General features: G+C 40.0%; 1 protein-coding gene across 2 annotated transcripts in view; it reads right to left on the minus strand.

Moving 5' to 3' along the window:
• Positions 1 to 1806: 1806 nt before the first annotated feature.
• rnf213a (ring finger protein 213a) overlaps positions 1807 to 27891 on the minus strand; it is a 194618-nt gene continuing 168533 nt past the window's right edge. The window contains 4 exon segments of one of the 2 annotated variants that reach the window (NM_001353835.1): positions 1807 to 2353; positions 5031 to 5209; positions 6422 to 6511; positions 7311 to 7508. In NM_001353835.1, the coding sequence (NP_001340764.1) occupies positions 2200 to 2353; positions 5031 to 5209; positions 6422 to 6511; positions 7311 to 7508 (621 nt within the window). In that variant the 3' untranslated portion in view covers positions 1807 to 2199. 2 annotated transcript variants of the gene reach the window in all.

Genomic DNA, 27891 nt, shown 5'->3' on the forward strand with positions numbered 1-27891 from the left:
GATGGGGAAAGACGGAAACATCTGAAAACGGAGGCGGGGCTGCAAACGTTCGCCTATCTGATTGGGGCTTTTTCCTCAATATTAAGTAGCCCACACAGTTCAGCCACGCTTCCTCTTCTTGTAAGTTAAGACTTCGCAAGTTTGATCAAGGCTGCAGTCTCCCCCTTCTCAGTTTGATATGGAAAACATACCGAGGACACGGGTAAATCTTCAAAGGGAACAGTGTACTTTATAACTTCATTCACATCACCTTGGCTACGTTGTTTCACTTTCTCAACAATAAAATGTAAACATGATTTAAGGAACTGCCTATTTTCTTTTTAATATTAGCTACTTAACAGACAGCAGAAATGTTGAGGCGTCGTGCTGCATATATGAGCGTCATCTTCACTGTGTGGATATTTATAACAAAACGGAGCCGATAACGGTCTCCTTTCAATTTCAGTGAAAATACGAAACACACCCTCTCTTTTGCTGAAAATCAGTTTTAATAATCGATAATTATAAAAGTATAACATGCAATAAGTTTATACATTGTAGGAAATAAAGGCAAGCGATCAGTCAATGTACCTGGATTAATCATTAACTTATCATTAACTTATCTTTGCGCTTAACCAAAACATGTTACCTGTGAACAAGTAACTTAGTAGATTCCAATGACCAAAGTCAGGAAATTGGCCTATGTCGTTAGATAAAGACAACAACATGAATGAAATATCACGTTCAGCAAATATAGTGAGATTAGATCCAGCGGGAGATGCGTGATGTGCAGCCCGACAAGCAGAGCTCTCATCTGGGTAGAATGCTGGAGCGCTTGCCCGAGAGTGTGTGTGTGGTCACGTGATGTGCGTTTTCAGCGTTTTGGTGTGGACGGAGAGCTGTTCAGAAACGCTGGGTAAAACGCGAGTGTGGACGCGGATCGTTTTCATTCTACAACGCCGTTTTAAAACTAAAACGCACTAGTGTAAACGGGGCCTCAGACTGGTTTCTTAGGGTGCTTTCACACCTGTGAATCGATTCAGTTGTTCCGAAACAGAGATTAAAATTGTTACATTGTTGCTCTTTGCTCTTGGAGCGGTTCGCTTTCACATTGCAAAGTTTCTAATCGGACCAAAAGAGCTAAAACAAGTCACGTGCGAGTAAACTCTCCTCACATTGGTCAGAGTGTCAGGGTTTATTTTGCTGTGTCCCACTCAGCTGTCAGGAGAGGTGGTGGTTTGCTGGTGATTGACAGGTGCGTGCGCGCAACGTGTCTGAGGAGAGACGCGGTGGGAAGGGGTGAGAAGGGTGCGCGACGATGCCTATTTGAGGACCGGGAGGAAGACGCGAGATTATCGGGAGATTATCACTCGTTTGCGGGCATCCGGAGACTCACGAAACTTCCCACCCTACTCATAATTCTCTCTTCATATAGCCGTAAGCCTATTACATATCCATAAAACACAGTGATATAACCGCACTCGGATCACTTTCTCATTGCAATCGAACCGCTCCAGGGTTTGTTTCAATCGAGCCGAGACCACCTCATTCAAGCGATCTCGGAGCGATTACTTTGGCGCGTAACAGAGTGCGATTGCCCTGTTCACATATGCCAAACGAACCGCGCTAACTGGGCAAACGAGACACGTTCCGAAACAAAAGTGTAGGTGTGAAAGCACCCTTAAACATGACAATGAGTGCACTGTATGGGGTATTGTGTGTGTGTGTGTTGTGTTTAAGAGAAAAAGAGTGTGTAGAAGAGACCTCTGCACACTTGATATGTCAAAGGAAATAAAAAATAAGCAGTTCAGCTTTCTATAATTTGCTGTTTTACTTCATAGAAGTCCATTGCTCATGATGTGGAGTGTGTATTTCAACATTCAACAGTTTGCATTCTTTAAATGAGTCTAAAGAGATGAGTTTATTGGTATTGTAAAGGAAAAAGTAAACAAATACAAAATTGGAATGGTAAACAACTTCAAAAACTTTAGAAACCTATCTATGATTGTTTTCAGACTTGAAGCGATAATTTTAACAGATTGTACCTTCATATTACAGGGGAGCAAAATGTATGTATTGCAAACTTAACCTTACAGTAGGTGCACAGATATCACTGACTGCAACAGTCTGTACTAGGCAATTTGTCATTTGTTAGCTTTTTTTTTTCTTTTTCCCTGATATAAGTCAATGGCTAAGACAACACAAGTGCTTCATCCAGAACTAGCTTTGGCTTCTTTTTTGCCTGAGGTTAACGGAAAAGTTCCATGTACTGGTGTACTCCGAAAGCAGGATCTCTTTAGGGAAGAACTCTTCCACCTCAGGAGGAACATCCAGATCTTTACGCTCCATGTAGGACACAACAGTGTGTTTTAGCCTGAAGGACAGAAAGAATTTAGTGAGTTATGGTAAATATCTATGATCAGTCACATCACAATCTATACTTATTCTGGCCATGCAGATTTCTGTACACTGTAAAAAAAAAATCTTGCTGCCCTAAAACTTTTAGTTGAATCAAACTTTTTTTAACCAAATCAAACTGACTAAAAATATTAAGCTAAACTTTGTATAAATTTAGGTGAAACCTGATTAACTCATTAAAACAAGCTAAAGCAACATAAAGAAATTTACTGTCTTGACTACTTGTCATTACATTTCATACTGTTATGATCACCTGCGATCTAGCAGCTGCAATTCTGCCTCTGAAATGACCTACAGATCCCATCATGCACCTCACACACACACCAGCTCCTGTTCCCTCCCTGATTACAGACACAGCTGATGCTCGTAAGGACTGATGACCAGGGCTGCGTCCGAAACCGCATACTTCCATACTATTTACAGCATGCTAAAATCAGTATGCGAGCCGAGTAGTACGTTGTGGAAAAAAGCAATTTATTCGTATTACTTTTGTGTCTTTATTTTTTATAAGAAAATGTTTAGACTAAAAACAGATTAATCAATCAATCTTTCTCTTTTGTATGATACCACATATTGACCAGACACACTTGCTCTTTTTTTACTGTGCTGCATAGCAGCCGAGAAGGAACTGTGGGAAATAGCAGAATTAGAATAAATATAGTGCGGGGGCCCTTGTTTCAGACTGCTGTTTAATACTAAGTCTAGACATGTCACAAGGAGCATGATGCTTGTAGAAGTTGTGAAATACATTAAAGATGCACATAATTGTTCAGTTCTGGTATGCAGAAAAGGGTTGCAGAAAAAGGAAGTATGTCTGGGGTACAAGACCCAAAGGACTGCAGAATGACTGATAAGTGACGTTACCAAAACTCCACCTGTTAATATCAGTTGTGTATATATGCTGGGAAATCTCAGGAAATGTATGTTAGTTGCGAACCTCTTAAATGTAATTCTTGTAATGCATTGGGGTAACGTGACCCAGAGCTCTGTCATCGAATTATTAATTTGTATCTAATAAATTACTAATATTTTTGGCATTGAAGAAAACCCTCTCCAGATCTTTTCTTATTGAACACGCATGGAATTGGCTTGATATTACAAGAAGGTCCGGATTTATAGAATTAAAAAATTAAAAAATCAGTATGCAAGAAGTACCAGTAGGACTTACTACTTACAGGGAGATTATGAAGTGCGCATCCCATGCATGCTGCGCTATCCCATGATGCCCCGCGATTGAATTTATGAATGGGAGTGAAGCGACGCAAATGTCGCAGGTAGGTCACGTGACCATGACAAAATGGCGGATGTAGTACGTCCGAATTCTGTTCATACTTTTTACATTCATACTGTATAGAACGTACTTTTTTAACGGCTGAGTAGTACGTTTACATTCAAATGCATTACCTACTGAGTAGTAGGCGGTTTCGGACGCAGCCCAGGACGATTTATACACCTCACTTTGACATACACATTGTAGTGATGGGCAAAGCGAGGCTTCATAAAACACTGAAACAGTCGTTGCAAATGTGTCGAAGCTCTGAAACGTTTCGAAACCTGTCTCTTTGAAAACCAGTGACACCTAGAGGTTATTTTTATGTATTGCTCTGGAACAGCTATAGCAAAGAAACAGCTAAGCAAATTGAGGTATTAAACCCCACGTTGTAGAGTTGAAGCTTCAAGTGATTTAGTGGAGCGCTGAGAGTTCCAGACTAGCATGCAGAGATAATGGGTTTGAATCCAGGGTGATGCATCTCTAGATGTTAGTTTTTAAATGCTCTGTTCTTGTAACGTGTTTTGTTTTCAACATTGGTCTGAGATCCAACTGAACACTTTGTGAATAAATATGTCTTGTTTTAGTCATAAAATGTAACATTATTAAAATACATCGTCATAATTTTCAAGCACAGATTCGCCAGTACTCGAAACGCTTTAAATCGATGCTTTAAATCGCTTTAGTCATGTGACCTGATGTTTCGAAACACTTTAGTCACATGACCTTGGTGTTTCGAATCACCTCGGTCATGTGATCTGGGTGTTTTGGATCATGCTTCAGTGCAGTGTTTCGAAATTTGCGCTTCAAGATGTCGAAACGTCAGTTTCACGTCAGCCATTACTAACACATTGCTGAGTCTTGTTTCTCCCACGAACATTACAAGGCATTTTTCCTGTTTGTACAACCGTGTTTTTGATCCTTGTCTTGTTTACCATTTTTAATTATTTGCCGCCTGTCCTGACCACTTGACTGTTTCTGAATACGCTTTTTGGATTACCCTCATGCTCCAGTGTGTATCCGTTTGACTGTTGCCTGCCTGTCTATTCTTTAAATAAACTACACGTGAATCCTCATCTCTGTTGCCAGGATCGCTACGTTACATTACCAGAGTACAATACAAAAGCCAGACATTAACAAATCACCCCTCATTTCCGTAAAAAAATAATAGAAGATGCTTATTCAACAACATAAGCTTATTGTCTTATTCATCACATTATAATACATCTGTCCATCTGTACCTCAGAAATGATACGTTAATTTTTAACTATAGCAAAAACTGAAACCCTTCCAAAACTCTTGAAGAAAGAGAAGATAGAAAATTGGAAGACAAACATATCAGTAATTTACTATAAGCTCTCACCTCCAGTCAGGCCTGTAGGTGTCTGTGGCTTTTGGGCTTTTCAGGACCAAAAGCAGAAACTCATGCATCTCCAACAGGAAGGCATCAGCGCTGGACTTGGTGAAGAAACTTGTGAGCAGTCTCTTGTGTTCCTCCTGCAATGGCTGCTTGTATTCTTTACTGATTCCAACGAATGGATCCTAAAGAGCAGATGAATAAGTCATTATTATCTTACAATCTCAACCCAGATAGTCGACTTTACAAGAAAATTTTGTGGAAACGCAATGCCTTACATCACTCCTAAATCAGTTTTTACACAAGGTTAAACTAAACAGCCCAAGTTGAATTAACCCAGAAACTTGTTCTATGCTGTTCTAAATCAATTAAACTTGGGCTTTTTAGTTTCACCGTGTGGATGTGGTTCAAGGCAATGGGTTTCCATGGAATATTCTGTAACCCTTTACTTGAAGAGGGGTGTTTATAAGACACAGAACCCTTATAAGCATTACGTGACACATGAGTGAGATTTTATGCATGCTTATGACAACTCATTTGCTCAGTTGTCATTTTGCATGTGAAGATGTCATTGTTTGATATGACAACATGACGTAAATTAATACATCACAACCAGTATTTATCTTCGTTATGACAACTTGACATTACCAAGGAAACATAACTTGTCATAAATCTGTCATAAACATGACTGTCGTGCAGCCATTATATGCGTGTCATGAATATTTTTCTGATCACTTTTTTAGTGGAGCAACTGTATTTGTTAAAATGTCTCATTAAAAGTGTAATTGTCGTGTCAAATAGTTTTTACCAGCGTCAATAATATTCAAATTCAGCTTGTACCACTGTAGTTGACGTAAAAAAAAAAATATGATGATGGTATAAAATTCATGAAATATTTATAATGACTTCATGACAATCATGTTTATTACAGATTTATGACAGTTTCTTTCTTTTCTTAGTAATTTCAAGTTGTCATAAAAAAACAAAATGTTAAAAAACAATGACAGTTGGTATAAGGATGTTTAAAATGACACGTCATATCATAATTATAACGGTTTCATGGCAGCCTTATAAACACATCTTCAAGTAAAGCAGGGGTCACAAACCCTGCTCCTGGAGAGCTACCTTACAGCACATTTCAGTTGCAACCCTGACCAAACACACCTGTTTGTAATTATCAAGTGGTGCTTTAGGTACTATTAATTGGTTCAGGTGTGTTTGATCAGGGTTGGGCCTGAATTCTGCAGGAAGGTAGCTCTCCAGGAACAGGGTTGGTGACCCCTGAAGTAAAGCGTTACCCAAATTTTCTAATAAAGTCCACTACTTGGATTGAGAGTGTACAAACTCACTGAAGCAACAAACCAGAATAAAGTATTATCTGTGGGTATCCATCTTACCCTCTTCAGACGTAGCATTGTCTCAGATTTCAGAGAACTGAGTAGCTGCCAAAGGGCCACACAGTGCTTCAGGCTGCACCGACTCAATGCCTGCACACACAATTGTATTTCAATCACACATTTGGCGTCATTCATAAAACACAAGCAGAGCAAAGATTTGTGTATACCCTCTATAATGGTGCTCTGATGTACATTTTCAGATTCAAGCAAGTAAGATGGAACGAAAATATTTGTACACCTGCACCCGACTACATGTAAAGGAGTAATAATTCTGTTTTTTAATTGATTACCTTAAATACTGGTGCTCTGACATAATATATGCATCCCAAATCACATACTTATGCACGATTCTGCACCATTATAGTTAACGAAAACAAAAAAATGAAACTAAAATGTAAAATAATTGTCGTTAACTGAAATAAAAATAGGGCAAGGCAGTGGCGCAGAAGGTAGTGCTGTTGCCTCACAGCAAGAAGGTCACTGGGTCGCTGGTTCGAACCTCGGCTCAGTTGGCGTTTCTGTGTGGAGTTTGCATGTTCTCCCTGCCTTCGCGTGGGTTTCCTCCGGGTGCTCCGGTTTCCCCCACAGTCCAAAGACATACGGTACAGGTGAATTGGGTAGGCTAAATTGTCCGTAGTGTATGAGTGTGTGTGTGAATGTTTCCCAGAGATGGAAATTATGGTGTTACAGCATTAAACATTTATTAATATTATTCATTCAGCCTCGCCATACAGTTTGATGGATCTCTTGGACTTTGAAGCTGCATCAGCTGACTTTATATATATTGTAAGGCCATTCACCCAATGTAAGTATACAGATCCTATGTAATACCAGTGAAAATGGCATCCACCACGATATCAAACAAGGAAGAAATGTGTTTATGGCAAACCTTGAAGACATGCGTAGCCATGTGGTCAGTCATCTGCAGCACATCCTTCAAATAAACGCCTAGCTGCATGTTTGGCTCTCCCCCTGTCATAGCAAGGAAACCGACAGCTAGCTCAACTGTGGACAATGCCTCACACACGTCGCTGTAAGACTGTAGCTCCTTGACGAGGTCATACTGTGTCAGAGGCTGCAACAACTCCTGTAACAACACATTCAGAGTCATGTTTGTATATTAGCTCTTATATTTTTTTACTTTGTACTTTTTTTTCTACAACCACATACTCAGTCGAAAGTCTTTAAATAGTTTTTATTTGCTTTTATTGCATAACTTGTATTTCTCCAAATATAGATCCTTATTGTTATTGCTATCATTATTTTATTAGGGGCCAAGCACCGTAGGTGCGTAGGCACCTATTGCTTTCGTTAGTGTTCTTATTATTATTAGGGGCCAAGCACCGTAGGTGCGTAGGCACCTATTGCTTTCGTTAGTGTTCTTATTATTATTATTATTAGGGGCCAAGCACCGTAGGTGCGTAGGCACCTATTGCTTTCGTTAGTGTTCTTATTATTATTATTATTATTCTTCTTCCGTTTCTTCCGCCGGATTTGAATGGCAGCCCATATAGGCGTATGCGGGAAAGTTGTATAATTTGGCACAATGATAGAGGCCAGTATTAGCATTAATCAGGCCAAATATGAAGTCTCAAAATCAAACTCTCTAGCGCCACCACTTGTCCAAACTTTCACGTATGTTTATCATGATAACTTTTGAACCGAATGGGCTACAATCAAAATTCTTTTTTCCTCTGATTCCTTGGCTCAGTCCGATTCAAACCCACCCTATGACGTCATTTTCCGTCATGAATTTTTTCGCGCTATTTTAAATTTTTCGAAAAACCTATTTGATCGAACTCGTCCTAGGCCGTGTCTCAGATTTTCACCAAAATTGAATCACATGATCTACAGACCATGCCAACCAAAAGTTATGGAATTCAAGTTGATTAGACCAACCGTTTTTGTTTAACTTGCGAACTAATTTAACATAGAACTTGCGAAAATGGACTTGAGGCGATATCTCTGTAATGCATTCACCGATTCACACCAAACTTGGTGTGTGTTATGACAACTAGGGTCTAAGGTTAATTGCGGAGTTTCGGCGCACTGCCCCCTAGTGGTCCGGAGATACTAAAAGCTTGCTTTTTGGCTTATAACGTCTCAACCTTTGGTCCGAAACTCATGAAACTGGTCTCATTACATCCGGCAGAGCATGCCGAGTCGAATGATGTCTGATTTTCACAGGTCAGCCATTTTGGGCGTCGCCCATTTCGATTTTTGGCCAAAAATGCTATATTTTACCAACACATTCACATATCATTACAAAACATGGTATGCATCTTCAACCCCATGCCCTGAAAGTACTCAAAAACGTCTGGAGCAGCGCCACCTTATGGCCAATAGTGCTTGGCCCCTTAATTGCTGCTTGCAGCTATATTTATTAGGGGCCAAGCACCGTAGGTGCGTAGGCACCTATTGCTTTCGTTAGTGTTCTTATTATTAGGGGCCAAGCACCGTAGGTGCGTAGGCACCTATTGCTTTCGTTAGTGTTCTTATTATTATTATTATTATTATTATTATTATTAGGGGCCAAGCACCGTAGGTGCGTAGGCACCTATTGCTTTCGTTAGTGTTCTTATTATTAGGGGCCAAGCACCGTAGGTGCGTAGGCACCTATTGCTTTCGTTAGTGTTCTTATTATTATTATTATTATTATTATTATTATTCTTCTTCTTCTTCTTCTTCTTCCGTTTCTTCCGCCGGATTTGAATGGCAGCCCATATAGGCGTATGCGGGAAAGTTGTATAATTTGGCACAATGATAGAGGCCAGTATTAACATTAATCAGGCCAATTATGAAGTCTCAAAATCAAACTCTCTAGCGCCACCACTTGTCCAAACTTTCACGTATGTTTATCATCATAACTTTTGAACCGAATGGGCTACAATCAAAATTCTTTTTTCCTCTGATTCCTTGGCTCAGTCCAATTCAAAGGCACCCTATGACGTCATTTTCCGTCATGACTTTTTTTGCGCTATTTTAAATTTTTCGCAAAACCTATTTGATCAAACTCGTCCTAGGCCGTGTCTCCGATTTTCACTAAAATTGAATCACATGATCTACAGACCATGCCAACCAAAAGTTATGGAATTCAAGTTGATTAGACCAACCGTTTTTGTTTAACTTGCGAACTAATTTAACGTAGAACTTGCGAAAATGGACTTGAGGCGATATCTCTGTAACGCATTCACCGATTCACACCAAACTTGGTGTGTGTTATGACAACTAGGGTCTAAGGTTAATTGCGGAGTTTCGGCGCACTGCCCCCTAGTGGTCCGGAGATACTAAAAACTTGCTTTTTGGCTTATAACGTCTCAACCTTTCGTCCAAGACTCATGAAACTGGTCTCATTACATTCGGCAGAGCATGCCGAGTCGAATGATGTCTGATTTTCACAGGTCAGCCATTTTGGGCGTCGCCCATTTCGATTTTTGGCCAAAAATGCTATATTTTACCAACACATTCACATATCATTACAAAACATGGTATGCATCTTCAACCCCATGCCCTGAAAGTACTCAAAAACGTCTGGAGCAGCGCCACCTTATGGCCAATAGTGCTTGGCCCCTTAATTGCTGCTTGCAGCTATATTTATTATTATTATTAGGGGCCAAGCACCGTAGGTGCGTAGGCACCTATTGCTTTCGTTAGTGTTCTTATTAGGGGCCAAGCACCGTAGGTGCGTAGGCACCTATTGCTTTCGTTAGTGTTCTTATTATTATTATTATTATTATTATTAGGGGCCAAGCACCGTAGGTGCGTAGGCACCTATTGCTTTCGTTAGTGTTCTTATTATTATTATTATTATTATTATTATTCTTCTTCTTCTTCTTCTTCTTCCGTTTCTTCCGCCGGATTTGAATGGCAGCCCATATAGGCGTATGCGGGAAAGTTGTATAATTTGGCACAATGATAGAGGCCAGTATTAACATTAATCAGGCCAATTATGAAGTCTCAAAATCAAACTCTCTAGCGCCACCACTTGTCCAAACTTTCACGTATGTTTATCATCATAACTTTTGAACCGAATGGGCTACAATCAAAATTCTTTTTTCCTCTGATTCCTTGGCTCAGTCCAATTCAAACGCACCCTATGACGTCATTTTCCGTCATGACTTTTTTCGCGCTATTTTAAATTTTTCGCAAAACCTATTTGATCGAACTCGTCCTAGGCCGTGTCTCCGATTTTCACCAAAATTTAATCACATGATCTACAGACCATGCCAACCAAAAGTTATGGAATTCAAGTTGATTAGACCAACCGTTTTCGTTTAACTTGCGAACTAATTTAACGTAGAACTTGCGAAAATGGACTTGAGGCGATATCTCTGTAACGCATTCACCGATTCACACCAAACTTGGTGTGTGTTATGACAACTAGGGTCTAAGGTTAATTGCGGAGTTTCGGCGCACTGCCCCCTAGTGGTCCGGAGATACTAAAAACTTGCTTTTTGGCTTATAACGTCTCAACCTTTCGTCCGAAACTCATGAAACTGGTCTCATTACATTCGGCAGAGCATGCCGAGTCGAATGATGTCTGATTTTCACAGGTCAGCCTTTTTGGGCGTCGCCCATTTCGATTTTTGGCCAAAAATGCTATATTTTACCAACACATTCACATATCATTACAAAACATGGTATGCATCTTCAACCCCATGCCCTGAAAGTACTCAAAAACGTCTGGAGCAGCGCCACCTTATGGCCAATAGTGCTTGGCCCCTTAATTGCTGCTTGCAGCTATATTTATTATTATTATTATTATTATTATTATTATTCTTCTTCTTCTTCCGTTTCTTCCGCCGGGTTTGAATGGCAGCCCATATAGGCGTATGCGGGAAAGTTGTATAATTTGGCACAATGATAGAGGCCAGTATTAACATTAATCAGGCCAATTATGAAGTCTCAAACTCAAACTCTCTAGCGCCACCACTTGTCCAAACTTTCACGTATGTTTATCATGATAACTTTTGAACCGAATGGGCTACAATAAAAATTCTTTTTTCCTCTGATTCCTTGGCTCAGTCCGATTCAAACCCACCCTATGACGTCATTTTCCGTCATGAATTTTTTCGCGCTATTTTAAATTTTTCGAAAAACCTATTTGATCGAACTCGTCCTAGGCCGTGTCTCCGATTTTCACCAAAATTGAATCACATGATCTACAGACCATGCCAACCAAAAGTTATGGAATTCAAGTTGATTAGACCAACCGTTTTTGTTTATCTTGCGAACTAATTTAACGTAGAACTTGCGAAAATGGACTTGAGGCGATATCTCCCTAACGCATTCACCGATTCACACCAAACTTGGTGTATGTTATGACAACTAGGGTTTAAGGTTAATTGCGGAGTTTCGGCGCACTGCCCCCTAGTGGTCCGGAGATACTAAAAACTTGCTTTTTGGCTTATAACGTCTCAACCTTTCGTCCGAAACTCATGAAACTGGTCTCATTACATCCGGCAGAGCATGCCGAGTCGAATGATGTCTGATTTTTACAGGTCAGCCATTTTGGGCGTCGCCCATTTCGATTTTTGGCCAAAAATGCTATATTTTACCAACACATTCACATATCATTACAAAACATGGTATGCATCTTCAACCCCATGCCCTGAAAGTCCTTAAAAACTTCTGGAGCAGCGCCACCTTTTGGTCAAAAGTGCTTGGCCCCTTAATTGCTGCTTGCAGCTATATTTATTATTATTATTATTCTTTTTCTTCTTCTTCTTCCGTTTCTTCCGCCGGATTTGAATGGCAGCCCATATAGGCGTATGCGGGAAAGTTGTATAATTTGGCACAATGATAGAGGCCAGTATTAACATTAATCAGGCCAATTATGAAGTCTCAAAATCAAACTCTCTAGCGCCACCACTTGTCCAAACTTTCACGTATGTTTATCATGATAACTTTTGAACCGAATGGGCTACAATCAAAATTCTTTTTTCCTCTGATTCCTTGGCTCAGTCCGATTCAAACCCACCCTATGACGTCATTTTCCGTCATGAATTTTTTCGCGCTATTTTACATTTTTCGAAAAACCTATTTGATCGAACTCGTCCTAGGCCGTGTCTCCGATTTTCACCAAAATTGAATCACATGATCTACAGACCATGCCAACTAAAAGTTATGGAATTCAAGTTGATTAGACCAACCGTTTTCATTTAACTTGCGAACTAATTTAACGAAGAACTTGCGAAAATGGACTTGAGGCGATATCTCCGTAACGCATTCACCGATTCACACCAAACTTGGTGTGTGTTATGACAACTAGGGTCTAAGGTTAATTGCGGAGTTTCGGCGCACTGCCCTCTAGTGGTCCGGAGATACTAAAAACTTGCTTTTTGGCTTATAACGTCTCAACCTTTCGTCCGAAACTCATGAAACTGGTCTCATTACATCCGGCAGAGCATGTCGAGTCGAATGATGTCTGACTTTCACAGGTCAGCCATTTTGGGCGTCGCCCATTTCGATTTTTGGCCAAAAATGCTATATTTTACCAACACATTCACATATCATTACAAAACATGATATGCATCTTCAACCCCATGCCCTGAAAGTACTCAAAAACGTCTGGAGCAGCGCCACCTTTTGGTCAAAAGTGCTTGGCCCCTTAATTGCTGCTTGCAGCTATATTTAGGGGCCAAGCACCGTAGGTGCGTAGGCACCTATTGCTTTCGTTAGTGTTCTTATTATTATTATTATTATTATTAGGGGCCAAGCACCGTAGGTGCGTAGGCACCTATTGCTTTCGTTAGTGTTCTTATTATTATTATTATTATTATTATTATTCTTCTTCTTCTTCTTCCGTTTCTTCCGCCGGATTTGAATGGCAGCCCATATAGGCGTATGCGGGAAAGTTGTATAATTTGGCACAATGATAGAGGCCAGTATTAACATTAATCAGGCCAATTATGAAGTCTCAAAATCAAACTCTCTAGCGCCACCACTTGTCCAAACTTTCACGTATGTTTATCATCATAACTTTTGAACCGAATGGGCTACAATCAAAATTCTTTTTTCCTCTGATTCCTTGGCTCAGTCCGATTCAAACCCACCCTATGACGTCATTTTCCGTCATGACTTTTTTCGCGCTATTTTAAATTTTTCGAAAAACCTATTTGATCGAACTCGTCCTAGGCCGTGTCTCCGATTTTCACCAAAATTGAATCACATGATCTACAGACCATGCCAACCAAAAGTTATGGAATTCAAGTTGATTAGACCAACCGTTTTCATTTAACTTGCAAACTAATTTAACGTAGAACTTGCGAAAATGAACTTGAGGCGATATCTCTGTAACGCATTCACCGATTCACACCAAACTTATTGTGTGTTATGACAACTAGGGTCTAAGGTTAATTGCGGAGTTTCGGCGCACTGCCCCCTAGTGGTCCGGAGATACTAAAAACTTGCTTTTTGGCTTATAACGTCTCAACCTTTCGTCCGAAACTCATGAAACTGGTCTCATTACATCCGGCAGAGCATGCCGAGTCGAATGATGTCTGATTTTTACAGGTCAGCCATTTTGGGCGTTGCCCATTTCGATTTTTGGCCAAAAATGCTATATTTTACCAACACATTCACATATCATTACAAAACATGGTATGCATCTTCAACCCCATGCCCTGAAAGTACTCAAAAACGTCTGGAGCAGCGCCACCTTATGGCCAATAGTGCTTGGCCCCTTAATTGCTGCTTGCAGCTATATTTATTATTATTCTTCTTCTTCTTCTTCTTCTTCTTCCGTTTCTTCCGCCGGATTTGAATGGCAGCCCATATAGGCGTATGCGGGAAAGTTGTATAATTTGGCACAATGATAGAGGCCAGTATTAACATTAATCAGGCCAAATATGAAGTCTCAAAGTCAAACTCTCTAGCGCCACCACTTGTCCAAACTTTCACGTATGTTTATCATGATAACTTTTGAACCGAATGGGCTACAATCAAAATTCTTTTTTCCTCTGATTCCTTGGCTCAGTCCGATTCAAACCCACCCTATGACGTCATTTTCCGTCATGAATTTTTTCGCGCTATTGTAAATTTTTCGAAAAACCTATTTGATCGAACTCGTCCTAGGCCGTGTCTCCGATTTTCACCAAAATTGAATCACATGATCTACAGACCATGCCAACCAAAAGTTATGGAATCCAAGTTGTTTCGACCAACCGTTTTCGTTTAACTTACGAACTAATTTAACGTAGAACTTGCAAAAATGGACTTGAGGCGATATCTCCGTAACGCATTCACCGATTCACACCAAACTTGGTGTGTGTTATGACAACTAGGGTCTAAGAATAATTGCGGAGTTTCGGCGCACTGCCCCCTACTGGTCCGGAGATACTAAAAACTTGCTTTTTGGCTTATAACGTCTCAACCTTTCGTCCGAAACTCATAAAACTGGTCTCATTACATCCGGCAGAGCATGCCGAGTCGAATGATGTCTGATTTTCACAGGTCAGCCATTTTGGGCGTCGCCCATTTCGATTTTTGGCCAAAAATGCTATATTTTACCAACACATTCACATATAATTACAAAACATGGTATGCATCTTCAATTCCATGCCCTGAAAGTACTCAAAAACATCTGGAGCAGCGCCACCTTATGGCCAATAGTGCTTGGCCCCTTAATTGCTGCTTGCAGCTATATTTATTATTATTATTCTTCTTCCGTTTCTTCCGCCGGATTTGAATGGCAGCCCATATAGGCGTATGCGGGAAAGTTGTATAATTTGGCACAATGATAGAGGCCAGTATTAACATTAATCAGGCCAATTATGAAGTCTCAAAATCAAACTCTCTAGCGCCACCACTTGTCCAAACTTTCACGTATGTTTATCATCATAACTTTTGAACCGAATGGGCTACAATCAAAATTCTTTTTTCCTCTGATTCCTTGGCTCAGCCCGATTCAAACCCACCCTATGACGTCATTTTCCGTCATGAATTTTTTCGCGCTATTTTAAATTTTTCGAAAAACCTATTTGATCGAACTCGTCCTAGGCCGTGTCTCCGATTTTCACCAAAATTGAATCACATGATCTACAGACCATGCCAACCAAAAGTTATGGAATTCAAGTTGATTTGACCAACCGTTTTCGTTTAACTTGCGATCAAATTTAACGAAGGACTTGCAAAAATGGACTTGAGACGATATCTCCGTAACGCATTCACCAATTCACACCAAACTTGGTGTGTGTTATGACAACTAGGGTCTGAGGTTACAGGCAGAGTTTCGGCGCACTGCCCCCTAGTGGTCCGGAGATACAAAAAACTTGCTTTTTGGCTTATAACATCTCAACCTTTCGTCCGAAACTCATAAAACTGGTCTCATTACATCCGGCAGAGCATGTCGAGTTGAATGATGTCTGATTTTCACAGGTCAGCCATTTTGGGCGTCGCCCATTTTGATTTTTGGCCAAAAATGCTATATTTTACTACCATATTCACATATTATTACAAAACATGGTATGCATCTGGCACATTAATAGAGGACAGTATTAACAATAATCATACCAAATATGAAATCTCAAAATCAAACTCTCTAGCGCCACCACTTGTCCAAATGTTCATGTATGTTTATCATGATAACTTTTGAACCAAATGGGCTACAATCAAAATTCTTTTTTCCCCTGATTCCTTGGCTCAGTCCAATTCAAACGCAACCTATGACGTCATTTTCCGTCATGGATTTTGTCGCGCTATTTAAAATTATTCAAAAATTCTAGTTGATTGAACTCGTCCTAGGCCGTTTCTCCGATTATCACCCAAATTGAATCACATGATCTACAGACCATGCCAACCAAAAGTTATGGAATTCAAGTTGATTTGACCAACCGTTTTTGTTTAACTTGCAATCAAATTTTACGTAGAACTTGTGAAAATGAACTTGAGACGATATCTCCGTAACGCATTCACCGATTCACACCAAACTTGGTGTGTGTTATGACAACTAGGTTCTGAGGTTATATGCAGAGTTTCGGCGCACTGCCCCCTAGTGGTCCGGAGATACAAAAAACTTGCTTTTTGGCTTATAACGTCTCAACCTTTCGTCCCAAACTCATAAAACTGGTCTCATTACATCCGGCAGAGCATGCCGAGTCGAATGATGTCTGATTTTCACAGGTCAGCCATTTTGGGTGTCGCCCATTTCGATTTTTGGCCAAAAATGCTATATTTTACCAACACATTCACATATCATTACAAAACATGGTATGCATCTTCAACCCCATGCCCTGAAAGTACTCAAAAACGTCTGGAGCAGCGCCACCTTATGGCCAATAGTGCTTGGCCCCTTAATTGCTGCTTGCAGCTATATTTATTATTATTATTCTTCTTCTTCTTCTTCTTCCGTTTCTTCCGCCGGATTTGAATGGCAGCCCATATAGGCGTATGCGGGAAAGTTGTATAATTTGGCACAATGATAGAGGCCAGTATTAACATTAATCAGGCCAATTATGAAGTCTCAAAATCAAACTCTCTAGCGCCACCACTTGTCCAAACTTTCACGTATGTTTATCATCATAACTTTTGAACCGAATGGGCTACAATCAAAATTCTTTTTTCCTCTGATTCCTTGGCTCTTTTTTTTTTTTTTTTTTTTTTCAAACAAACTTTTATTTAGAAAAGAAGAAATTTACAATATAACTCAGGAAGTAATTTGTACAAGACTGGAATACAAGAATATACAATTACAAAGTTATAAGAATAATAACTAAAAAGAAAGGAGTAATAGAAAGAGAATAAAAAAAGAGAACGAAATGAGGAAGGCTGATTCCTTGGCTCAGTCCGATTCAAACCCACCCTATGACGTCATTTTCCGTCATGAATTTTTTCGCGCTATTTTAAATTTTTCGAAAAACCTATTTGATCGAACTCGTCCTAGGCCGTGTCTCCGATTTTCACCAAAATTGAATCACATGATCTACAGACCATGCCAACCAAAAGTTATGGAATTCAAGTTGATTAGACTAACCGTTTTCGTTTAACTTGTGAACTAATTTAACGTAGAACTTGCAAAAATGGACTTGAGGCGATATCTCTGTAACGCATTCACCGATTCACACCAAACTTGGTGTGTGTTATGACAACTAGGGTCTAAGCTTAATTGCGGAGTTTCGGCGCACTGCCCCCTAGTGGTCCGGAGATACTAAAAACTTGCTTTTTGGCTTATAACGTCTCAACCTTTCGTCCGAAACTCATGAAACTGGTCTCATTACATCCGGCAGAGCATGCCGAGTCGAATGATGTCTGATTTTCACAGGTCAGCCATTTTGGGCGTCGCACATTTCGATTTTTGGCCAAAAATGCTATATTTTACCAACACATTCACATATCATTACAAAACATGGTATGCATCTTCAACCCCATGCCCTGAAAGTACTCAAAAACTTCTGGAGCAGCGCCACCTTATGGCTAATAGTGCTTGGCCCCTTAATTGCTGCTTGCAGCTATATTTATTAGGGGCCAAGCACCGTAGGTGCGTAGGCACCTATTGCTTTCGTTAGTGTTCTTATTATTAGGGGCCAAGCACCGTAGGTGCGTAGGCACCTATTGCTTTCGTTAGTGTTCTTATTATTATTATTATTATTATTATTATTATTCTTCTTCTTCTTCTTCTTCTTCCGTTTCTTCCGCCGGATTTGAATGGCAGCCCATATAGGCGTATGCGGGAAAGTTGTATAATTTGGCACAATGATAGAGGCCAGTATTAACATTAATCAGGCCAATTATGAAGTCTCAAAATCAAACTCTCTAGCGCCACCACTTGTCCAAACTTTCACGTATGTTTATCATCATAACTTTTGAACCGAATGGGCTACAATCAAAATTCTTTTTTCCTCTGATTCCTTGGCTCAGTCCGATTCAAACGCACCCTATGACGTCATTTTCCGTCATGAATTTTTTCGCGCTATTTTAAATTTTTCGAAAAACCTATTTGATCGAACTCGTCCTACGCCGTGTCTCCGATTTTCACCAAAATGTAATCACATGATCTACAGACCATGCCAACCAAAAGTTATGGAATTCAAGTTGATTAAACCAACCGTTTTCGTTTAACTTGCGAACTAATTTAACGTAGAACTTGCGAAAATGGACTTGAGGCGATATCTCTGTAACGCTTTCACCGATTCACACCAAACTTGGTGTGTGTTATGACAACTAGGGTCTAAGGTTAATTGCGGAGTTTCGGCGCACTGCCCCCTAGTGGTCCGGAGATACTAAAAACTTGCTTTTTGGCTTATAACGTCTCAACCTTTCGTCCGAAACTCATGAAACTGGTCTCATTACATTCGGCAGAGCATGCCGAGTCGAATGATGTCTGATTTTCACAGGTCAGCCATTTTGGGCGTCGCCCATTTCGATTTTTGGCCAAAAATGCTATATTTTACCAACACATTCACATATCATTACAAAACATGGTATGCATCTTCAACCCCATGCCCTGAAAGTACTCAAAAACGTCTGGAGCAGCGCCACCTTATGGCCAATAGTGCTTGGCCCCTTAATTGCTGCTTGCAGCTATATTTATTATTATTATTCTTCTTCCGTTTCTTCCGCCGGATTTGAATGGCAGCCCATATAGGCGTATGCGGGAAAGTTGTATAATTTGGCACAATGATAGAGGACAGTATTAACATTAATCAGACCAAACATGAAGTCTCAAAATCAAACTCTCTAGCGCCACCACTTGTCCAAACTTTCACATACGTTTATCATCATAACTTTTGAACCGAATGGGCTACAATCAAATTTCTTTTTTTCTCTGATTCCTTGGCTCAGTCCGATTCAAATGCACCCTATGACGTCATTTTCCGTCATGAATTTTTTCGCGCTATTTTAAATTTTTCGAAAAACCTATTTGATCGAACTCGTCCTAGGCCATTTCTCCGATTTTCACCAAAATTGAATCACATGATCTACAGACTATGCCAACCAAAAGTTATGGAATTCAAGTTGATTTGACCAACCGTTTTCGTTTAACTTGCGATCAAATTTAACGAAGGACTTGCGAAAATGGACTTGAGACGATATCTCTGTAACGCATTCACCGATTCACACCAAACTTGGTGTGTGTTATGACAACTAGGGTCTGAGGTTACAGGCAGAGTTTCGGCGCACTGCCCCCTAGTGGTCCGGAGATATAAAAAACTTGCTTTTTGGCTTATAACATCTCAACCTTTCGTCCGAAACTCATAAAACTGGTCTCATTACATCCGGCAGAGCATGTCGAGTCAAATGATGTCTGATTTTCACAGGTCAGCCATTTTGGGCGTCGCCCATTTTGATTTTAGGCCAAAAATGCTATATTTTACCAACATATTCACATATTATTACAAAACATGGTATGCATCTGGCACAATGATAGAGGCCAGTATTAACATTAATCAGGCCAAATATGAAGTCTCAAAATCAAACTCTCTAGCGCCACCACTTGTCCAAACTTTCACATACATTTATCATCATAACTTTTGAACCGAATGGGCTACAATCAAAATTCTTTTTTCCTCTGATTCCTTGGCTCAGTCCGATTCAAACCCACCCTATGACGTCATTTTCCGTCATGAAATTTTTCGCGCTATTTTAAATTTTTCGAAAAACCTATTTGATCGAACTCGTCCTAGGCCGTGTCTCCGATTTTTACCAAAATTGAATCACATGATCTACAGACCATGCCAACCAAAAGTTATGGAATTCAAGTTGATTAGACCAACCGTTTTCGTTTAACTTGCGAAATAATTTAACGAAGAACTTGCGAAAATGGACTTGAGGCGATATCTCTGTAACGCATTCACCGATTCACACCAAACTTGGTGTGTGTTATGACAACTAGGGTCTAAGGTTAATTGCGGAGTTTCGGCGCACTGCCCTCTAGTGGTCCGGAGATACTAAAAACTTGCTTTTTGGCTTATAACGTCTCAACCTTTTGTCCGAAACTCATGAAACTGGTCTCATTACATCCGGCAGAGCATGCCGAGTCGAATGATGTCTGATTTTCACAGGTCAGCCATTTTGGGTGTCGCCCATTTCGATTTTTGGCCAAAAATGCTATATTTTACCAACACATTCACATATCATTACAAAACATGGTATGCATCTTCAACCCCATGCCCTGAAAGTACTCAAAAACGTCTGGAGCAGCGCCACCTTATGGCCAATAGTGCTTGGCCCCTTAATTGCTGCTTGCAGCTATATTTATTATTATTATTCTTCTTCTTCTTCCGTTTCTTCCGCCGGATTTGAATGGCAGCCCATATAGGTGTATGCGGGAAAGTTGTATAATTTGGCACAATGATAGAGGCCAGTATTAACATTAATCAGACCAAACATGAAGTCTCAAAATCAAACTCTCTAGCGCCACCACTTGTCCAAACTTTCACGTATGTTTATCATGATAACTTTTGAACCGAATGGGCTACAATCAAAATTCTTTTTTCCTCTGATTCCTTGGCTCAGTCCGATTCAAACCCACCCTATGACGTCATTTTCCGTCATGAATTTTTTCGCGTTATTTAAAAATTTTCGAAAAACCTATTTGATCGAACTCGTCCTAGGCCGTGTCTCCGATTTTCGCCAAAATTGAATCACATGATCTACAGACCATGCCAACCAAAAGTTATGGAATTCAAGTTGATTAGACCAACCGTTTTTGTTTAACTTGCGAACTAATTTAACGTAGAACTTGCGAAAATGGACTTGAGGCGATATCTCTGTAACGCATTCACCGATTTACACCAAACTTGGTGTGTGTTATGACAACTAGGGTCTAAGGTTAATTGCGGAGTTTCGGTGCACTGCCCCCTAGTGGTTCGGAGATACAAAAAACTTGCTTTTTTTCTTATACCGTCTCAACCTTTCGTCCGAAACTCATGAAACTGGTCTCATTACATCCGGCAGAGCATGCCGAGTCGAATGATGTCTGATTTTCACAGGTCAGCCATTTTGGGCGTCGCCCATTTCGATTTTTGGCCAAAAATGCTATATTTTACCAACACATTCACATATCATTACAAAACATGGTATGCATCTTCAACCCCATGCCCTGAAAGTACTCAAAAACGTCTGGAGCAGCGCCACCTTATGGCCAATAGTGCTTGGCCCCTTAATTGCTGCTTGCAGCTATATTTATTAGGGGCCAAGCACCGTAGGTGCGTAGGCACCTATTGCTTTCGTTAGTGTTCTTATTAGGGGTTCGAGCGCGAAGCGCTGAAACCCTATTGTTTTTGTAAGGATTTTTATTATTATTATTATTATTATTTTACTTCTGCCATAATCACTATTGCCCAGGCCAAACCGTAAGGCCTATTGGCTTCAAACTTGGTCAGATGGTAGTACTCCTCACCGCTACTCAGATCCAAAGGCTCGTCAAAATCGGGCCATAGGTGGCGCTACAGCGCTAAAAACAAAAAAAAATTAGTAATTTGGCCGCCATTTGTAAACCGTTTGTCGTAGGCTCAAAAACTTTACATATTTGGAATGGTTGGGTCAGCCCGAACAAAAGTGGAGTCACCCAGAATTTCTCTACGACGCACCGTTTTTCCGCTACATCGCAATTTGTCCAAAACCTACTTTTGCGAACTAGTCCTAGGGTTTTTGCTTAATCTGAACCAAACCAGTTTAGAAATGTTCTCTAGACACTGAATAGCAAAAGTTATTGAAAGAAAGTTGAAATGTTGATTTCTCGCGAAACCGTACACAAAAACGTAACATGCTAATGTAAGCTAAAAGCTAATTGTAGCTGTAACTTTTGAACGGATTGAGATATCTTCATAAAACTTGGTACACACATGTATAAAGTCAATATGAGGTCACAGTGCAAAACCCGCAATCTTTGGCCTCATGGTGGCGCTATAAAGCCGATAAAACATAAAAATGACTCTAACCTCACAACCATTTGTCCAATCAGCTTGAAATTTGGCATGCAGTGTCTTTGTATAACGTGTCATTACATAATATAAGGACATTGACATACCTCAAGAAACATGGCCGCCATTAGCCAATTAAGATTAAACAGCCATTAAACTAGGTTAACGATGAGTGATCAGAACGAAACTCGGTGTGCATGTTCGACTCATGGTCCTAAAGGTCTGTAAGAATTTTGAAAGAAATTGGCCACTAGGGGGCGATTTTGTGTTTTTTGAGGTTGTAATAGATTGGTTATTACACAAAGTTTTGCACAGCCACACAAACTACATATCATATGATAGGCCTGCTCATACCGAACAGTCTGACACTAAAACCACTGATGTCACTCAATCTGTTCATTAAATATTAATTAATATATGAAAAACCTACTTTTGCAAACTAGTCCCTGGTTTTTCGCTCAATCACCACGAAACCAGTGTTGTATGAATCTCTGAACTGAGCCGATCAATAGTTATTGAAATGAGTTGAACTTTCCTCTTTTGGTAGCTATAAATGGCTCATTTACAAAAGGGGTGTGTCTTATATTGACCTAAATGCATGTAAAGACATAAGGAAAACTCAAAACTTCATGAAATCAAGTTTGCACATCTGATATATGATTCTTAACAAGCATGCAAAATTTTGTGAAGATAGGTCAATAGTTGGCGCTATAACAGTAGAAAAGGTCTCAAAAACACTGATTTTCATTGCTATTTGACCATAATTTGTATAATATGTGTTTATTGTAGACAGCTTTTCACAAATATACTTGATCTGACATATTATATGACAGGCCTGCTCATTCTGACTTTGGCACAAAATCCACTGCTGTAACTCAAACCATCCATTAATTATTCACCATTATTTCAAACAATACTTTTAGGAACTTGTCCCTACTTTTTTGCTCAAATTGAACAAAATCATTGTTGTATAAATGTCTGGACTGTCTAAATCAGTAATTATGAAAAACAATTGAAATTTTGTGCATAAATGAGCTTGATATATTTATCTAAAGAGCAGAGTGTGTGCTCATATGCCTCTGCAAAGGGTCTAAACATGCATTACTAATATAAACCACTAGATGACAGCACAAGACCTCATAATGTTGGTTTAAAGTCACAAAAATTCCATTTAAGATCATTCTGAATCACATCTTGACATGCTATAAACTCTGTTATTGCATTTAAAAGCTATTTTAGTCCCAGGTTACCACTTCATTCATGTAGGCTGTATATTTTTTCCATTTATTACATTACATTATGGATTTCTTTTGGGTCAGCCTTAAATGTTGGGTTTTCCTACATCTAAATTGCCTAAATGGCAATTAGGTTGCCAAATGCTCGAACCCCGTTAATCGCCGCTTGCGGCTATATTTATTATTATTATTATTCTTCTTCCGTTTCTTCCGCCGGATTTGAATGGCAGCCCATATAGGCGTATGCGGGAAAGTTGTATAATTTGGCACAATGATAGAGGACAGTATTAACATTAATCAGACCAAACATGAAGTCTCAAAATCAAACTCTCTAGCGCCACCACTTGTCCAAACTTTCACATACGTTTATCATCATAACTTTTGAACCGAATGGGCTACAATCAAAATTCTTTTTTTCTCTGATTCCTTGGCTAAGTCCGATTCAAAAGCACCCTATGACGTCATTTTCCGTCATGAATTTTTTCGCGCTATTTTAAATTTTTCGAAAAACCTATTTGATCGAACTCGTCCTAGGCCATTTCTCCGATTTTCACCAAAATTGAATCACATGATCTACAGACTATGCCAACCAAAAGTTATGGAATTCAAGTTGATTTGACCAACCGTTTTCGTTTAACTTGCGATCAAATTTAACGAAGGACTTGCGAAAATGGACTTGAGACGATATCTCCGTAACGCATTCACCGATTCACACCAAACTTGGTGTGTGTTATGACAACTAGGGTCTGAGGTTACAGGCAGAGTTTCGGCGCACTGCCCCCTAGTGGTCCGGAGATATAAAAAACTTGCTTTTTGGCTTATAACATCTCAACCTTTCGTCCGAAACTCATAAAACTGGTCTCATTACATCCGGCAGAGCATGTCGAGTCAAATGATGTCTGATTTTCACAGGTCAGCCATTTTGGGCGTCGCCCATTTTGATTTTAGGCCAAAAATGCTATATTTTACCAACATATTCACATATTACAAAACATGGTATGCATCTGGCACAATGATAGAGGCCAGTATTAACATTAATCAGGCCAAATATGAAGTCTCAAAATCAAACTCTCTAGCGCCACCACTTGTCCAAACTTTCACATACATTTATCATCATAACTTTTAAACCGAATGGGCTACAATCAAAATTCTTTTTTCCTCTGATTCCTTGGCTCAGTCCGATTCAAACCCACCCTATGACGTCATTTTCCGTCATGAATTTTTTCGCGCTATTTTAAATTATTCGAAAAACCTATTTGATCGAACTCGTCCTAGGCCGTGTCTCCGATTTTCACCAAAATTGAATCACATGATCTACAGACCATGCCAACCAAAAGTTATGGAATTCAAGTTGATTAGACCAACCGTTTTCGTTTAACTTACGAACTAATTTAATGTAGAACTTGCGAAAATGGACTTGAGGCGATATCTCTGTAATGCATTCACCGATTCACACCAAACTTGGTGTGTGTTATGACAACTAGGGTCTGAGGTTAATTGCGGAGTTTCGTCGCACTGCCCCCTAGTGGTCCGGAGATGCTAAAAACTTGTTTTTTGGCTTACAACGTCTCAACCTTTCGTCCGAAACTCATGAAACTGGTCTCATTACATCCGGCAGAGCATGCCGAGTCGAATGATGTCTGATTTTCACAGGTCAGCCATTTTGGGCGTCACCCATTTCGATTTTTGGCCAAAAATGCTATATCTTACCAACACATTCACATATCATTACAAAACATGGTATGCATCTTCAACCCCATGCCCTGAAAGTACTCAAAAACGTCTGGAGCAGCGCCACCTTATGGCCAATAGTGCTTGGCCCCTTAATTGCTGCTTGCAGCTATATTTATTATTATTCTTCTTCTTCCGTTTCTTCCGCCGGATTTGAATGGCAGCCCATATAGGCGTATGCGGGAAAGTTGTATAATTTGGCACAATGATAGAGGACAGTATTAACATAATTCAGACCAAACATGAAGTCTCAAAATCATACTCTCTAGCGCCACCACTTGTCCAAACTTTCACACACGTTTATCATCATAACTTTTGAACCGAATGGGCTACAATCAAATTTCTTTTTTCCCCTGATTCCTTGGCTCAGTCCGATTCAAACCCACCCTATGACGTCATTTTCCGTCATGAATTTTTTCGCGCTATTTTAAATTTTTCGAAAAACCTATTTGATCGAACTCGTCCTAGGCCGTGTCTCCGATTTTCACCAAAATTGAACCACATGATCTACAGACCATGCCAACCAAAAGTTATGGAATTCAAGTTGATTAGACCAACCGTTTTTGTTTAACTTGCGAACTAATTTAACGTAGAACTTGCGAAAATGGACTTGAGGCGATATCTCTGTAACGCATTCACCGATTTACACCAAACTTGGTGTGTGTTATGACAACTAGGGTCTAAGGTTAATTGCGGAGTTTCGGTGCACTGCCCCCTAGTGGTTCGGAGATACAAAAAACTTGCTTTTTTTCTTATACCGTCTCAACCTTTCGTCCGAAACTCATGAAACTGGTCTCATTACATCCGGCAGAGCATGCCGAGTCGAATGATGTCTGATTTTCACAGGTCAGCCATTTTGGGCGTCGCCCATTTCGATTTTTGGCCAAAAATGCTATATTTTACCAACACATTCACATATCATTACAAAACATGGTATGCATCTTCAACCCCATGCCCTGAAAGTACTCAAAAACGTCTGGAGCAGCGCCACCTTATGGCCAATAGTGCTTGGCCCCTTAATTGCTGCTTGCAGCTATATTTATTATTATTATTCTTCTTCTTCCGTTTCTTCCGCCGGATTTGAATGGCAGCCCATATAGGCGTATGCGGGAAAGTTGTATAATTTGGCACAATGATAGAGGACAGTATTAACATAATTCAGACCAAACATGAAGTCTCAAAATCATACTCTCTAGCGCCACCACTTGTCCAAACTTTCACACACGTTTATCATCATAACTTTTGAACCGAATGGGCTACAATCAAATTTCTTTTTTCCCCTGATTCCTTGGCTCAGTCCGATTCAAACCCACCCTATGACGTCATTTTCCGTCATGAATATTTTCGCGCTATTTTAAATTTTTCGAAAAACCTATTTGATCGAACTCGTCCTAGGCCGTGTCTCCGATTTTCACCAAAATTGAACCACATGATCTACAGACCATGCCAACCAAAAGTTATGGAATTCAAGTTGATTAGACCAACCGTTTTTGTTTAACTTGCGAACTAATTTAACGTAGAACTTGCGAAAATGGACTTGAGGCGATATCTCTGTAACGCATTCACCGATTCACACCAAACTTGGTGAGTGTTATGACAACTAGGGTCTAAGGTTAATTGCAGAGTTTCGGCGCACTGCCCCCTAGTGGTCCGGAGATACAAAAAACTTGCTTTTTGGCTTATAACGTCTCAACCTTTCGTCCGAAACTCATGAAACTGGTCTCATTACATCCGGCAGAGCATGCCGAGTCAAATGATGTCTGATTTTCACAGGTCAGCCATTTTGGGCGTCGCCCATTTCGATTTTTGACCAAAAATGCTATATTTTACCAACACATTCACATATCATTACAAAACATGGTATGCATCTTCAACCCCATGCCCTGAAAGTACTCAAAAACGTCTGGAGCAGCGCCACCTTATGGCCAATAGTGCTTGGCCCCTTAATTGCTGCTTGCAGCTATATTTATTATTAGGGGCCAAGCACCGTAGGTGCGTAGGCACCTATTGCTTTCGTTAGTGTTCTTATTATTATTATTAGGGGCCAAGCACCGTAGGTGCGTAGGCACCTATTGCTTTCGTTAGTGTTCTTATTAGGGGCCAAGCACCGTAGGTGCGTAGGCACCTATTGCTTTCGTTAGTGTTCTTATTATTATTATTATTATTAGGGGCCAAGCACCGTAGGTGCGTAGGCACCTATTGCTTTCGTTAGTGTTCTTATTATTATTATTATTATTATTAGGGGCCAAGCACCGTAGGTGCGTAGGCACCTATTGCTTTCGTTAGTGTTCTTATTAGGGGCCAAGCACCGTAGGTGCGTAGGCACCTATTGCTTTCGTTAGTGTTCTTATTATTATTATTATTATTATTCTTCTTCCGTTTCTTCCGCCGGATTTGAATGGCAGCCCATATAGGCGTATGCGGGAAAGTTGTATAATTTGGCACAATGATAGAGGCCAGTATTAACATTAATCAGGCCAATTATGAAGTCTCAAAATCAAACTCTCTAGCGCCACCACTTGTCCAAACTTTCATGTATGTTTATCATCATAACTTTTGAACCGAATGGGCTACAATCAAAATTCTTTTTTCCTCTGATTCCTTGGCTCAGTCCGATTCAAACCCACCCTATGACGTCATT

Source organism: Danio rerio, chromosome 3 (genome assembly GCF_049306965.1).
Source record: "Danio rerio strain Tuebingen ecotype United States chromosome 3, GRCz12tu, whole genome shotgun sequence".
Lineage (NCBI taxonomy): Eukaryota > Metazoa > Chordata > Actinopteri > Cypriniformes > Danionidae > Danio > Danio rerio.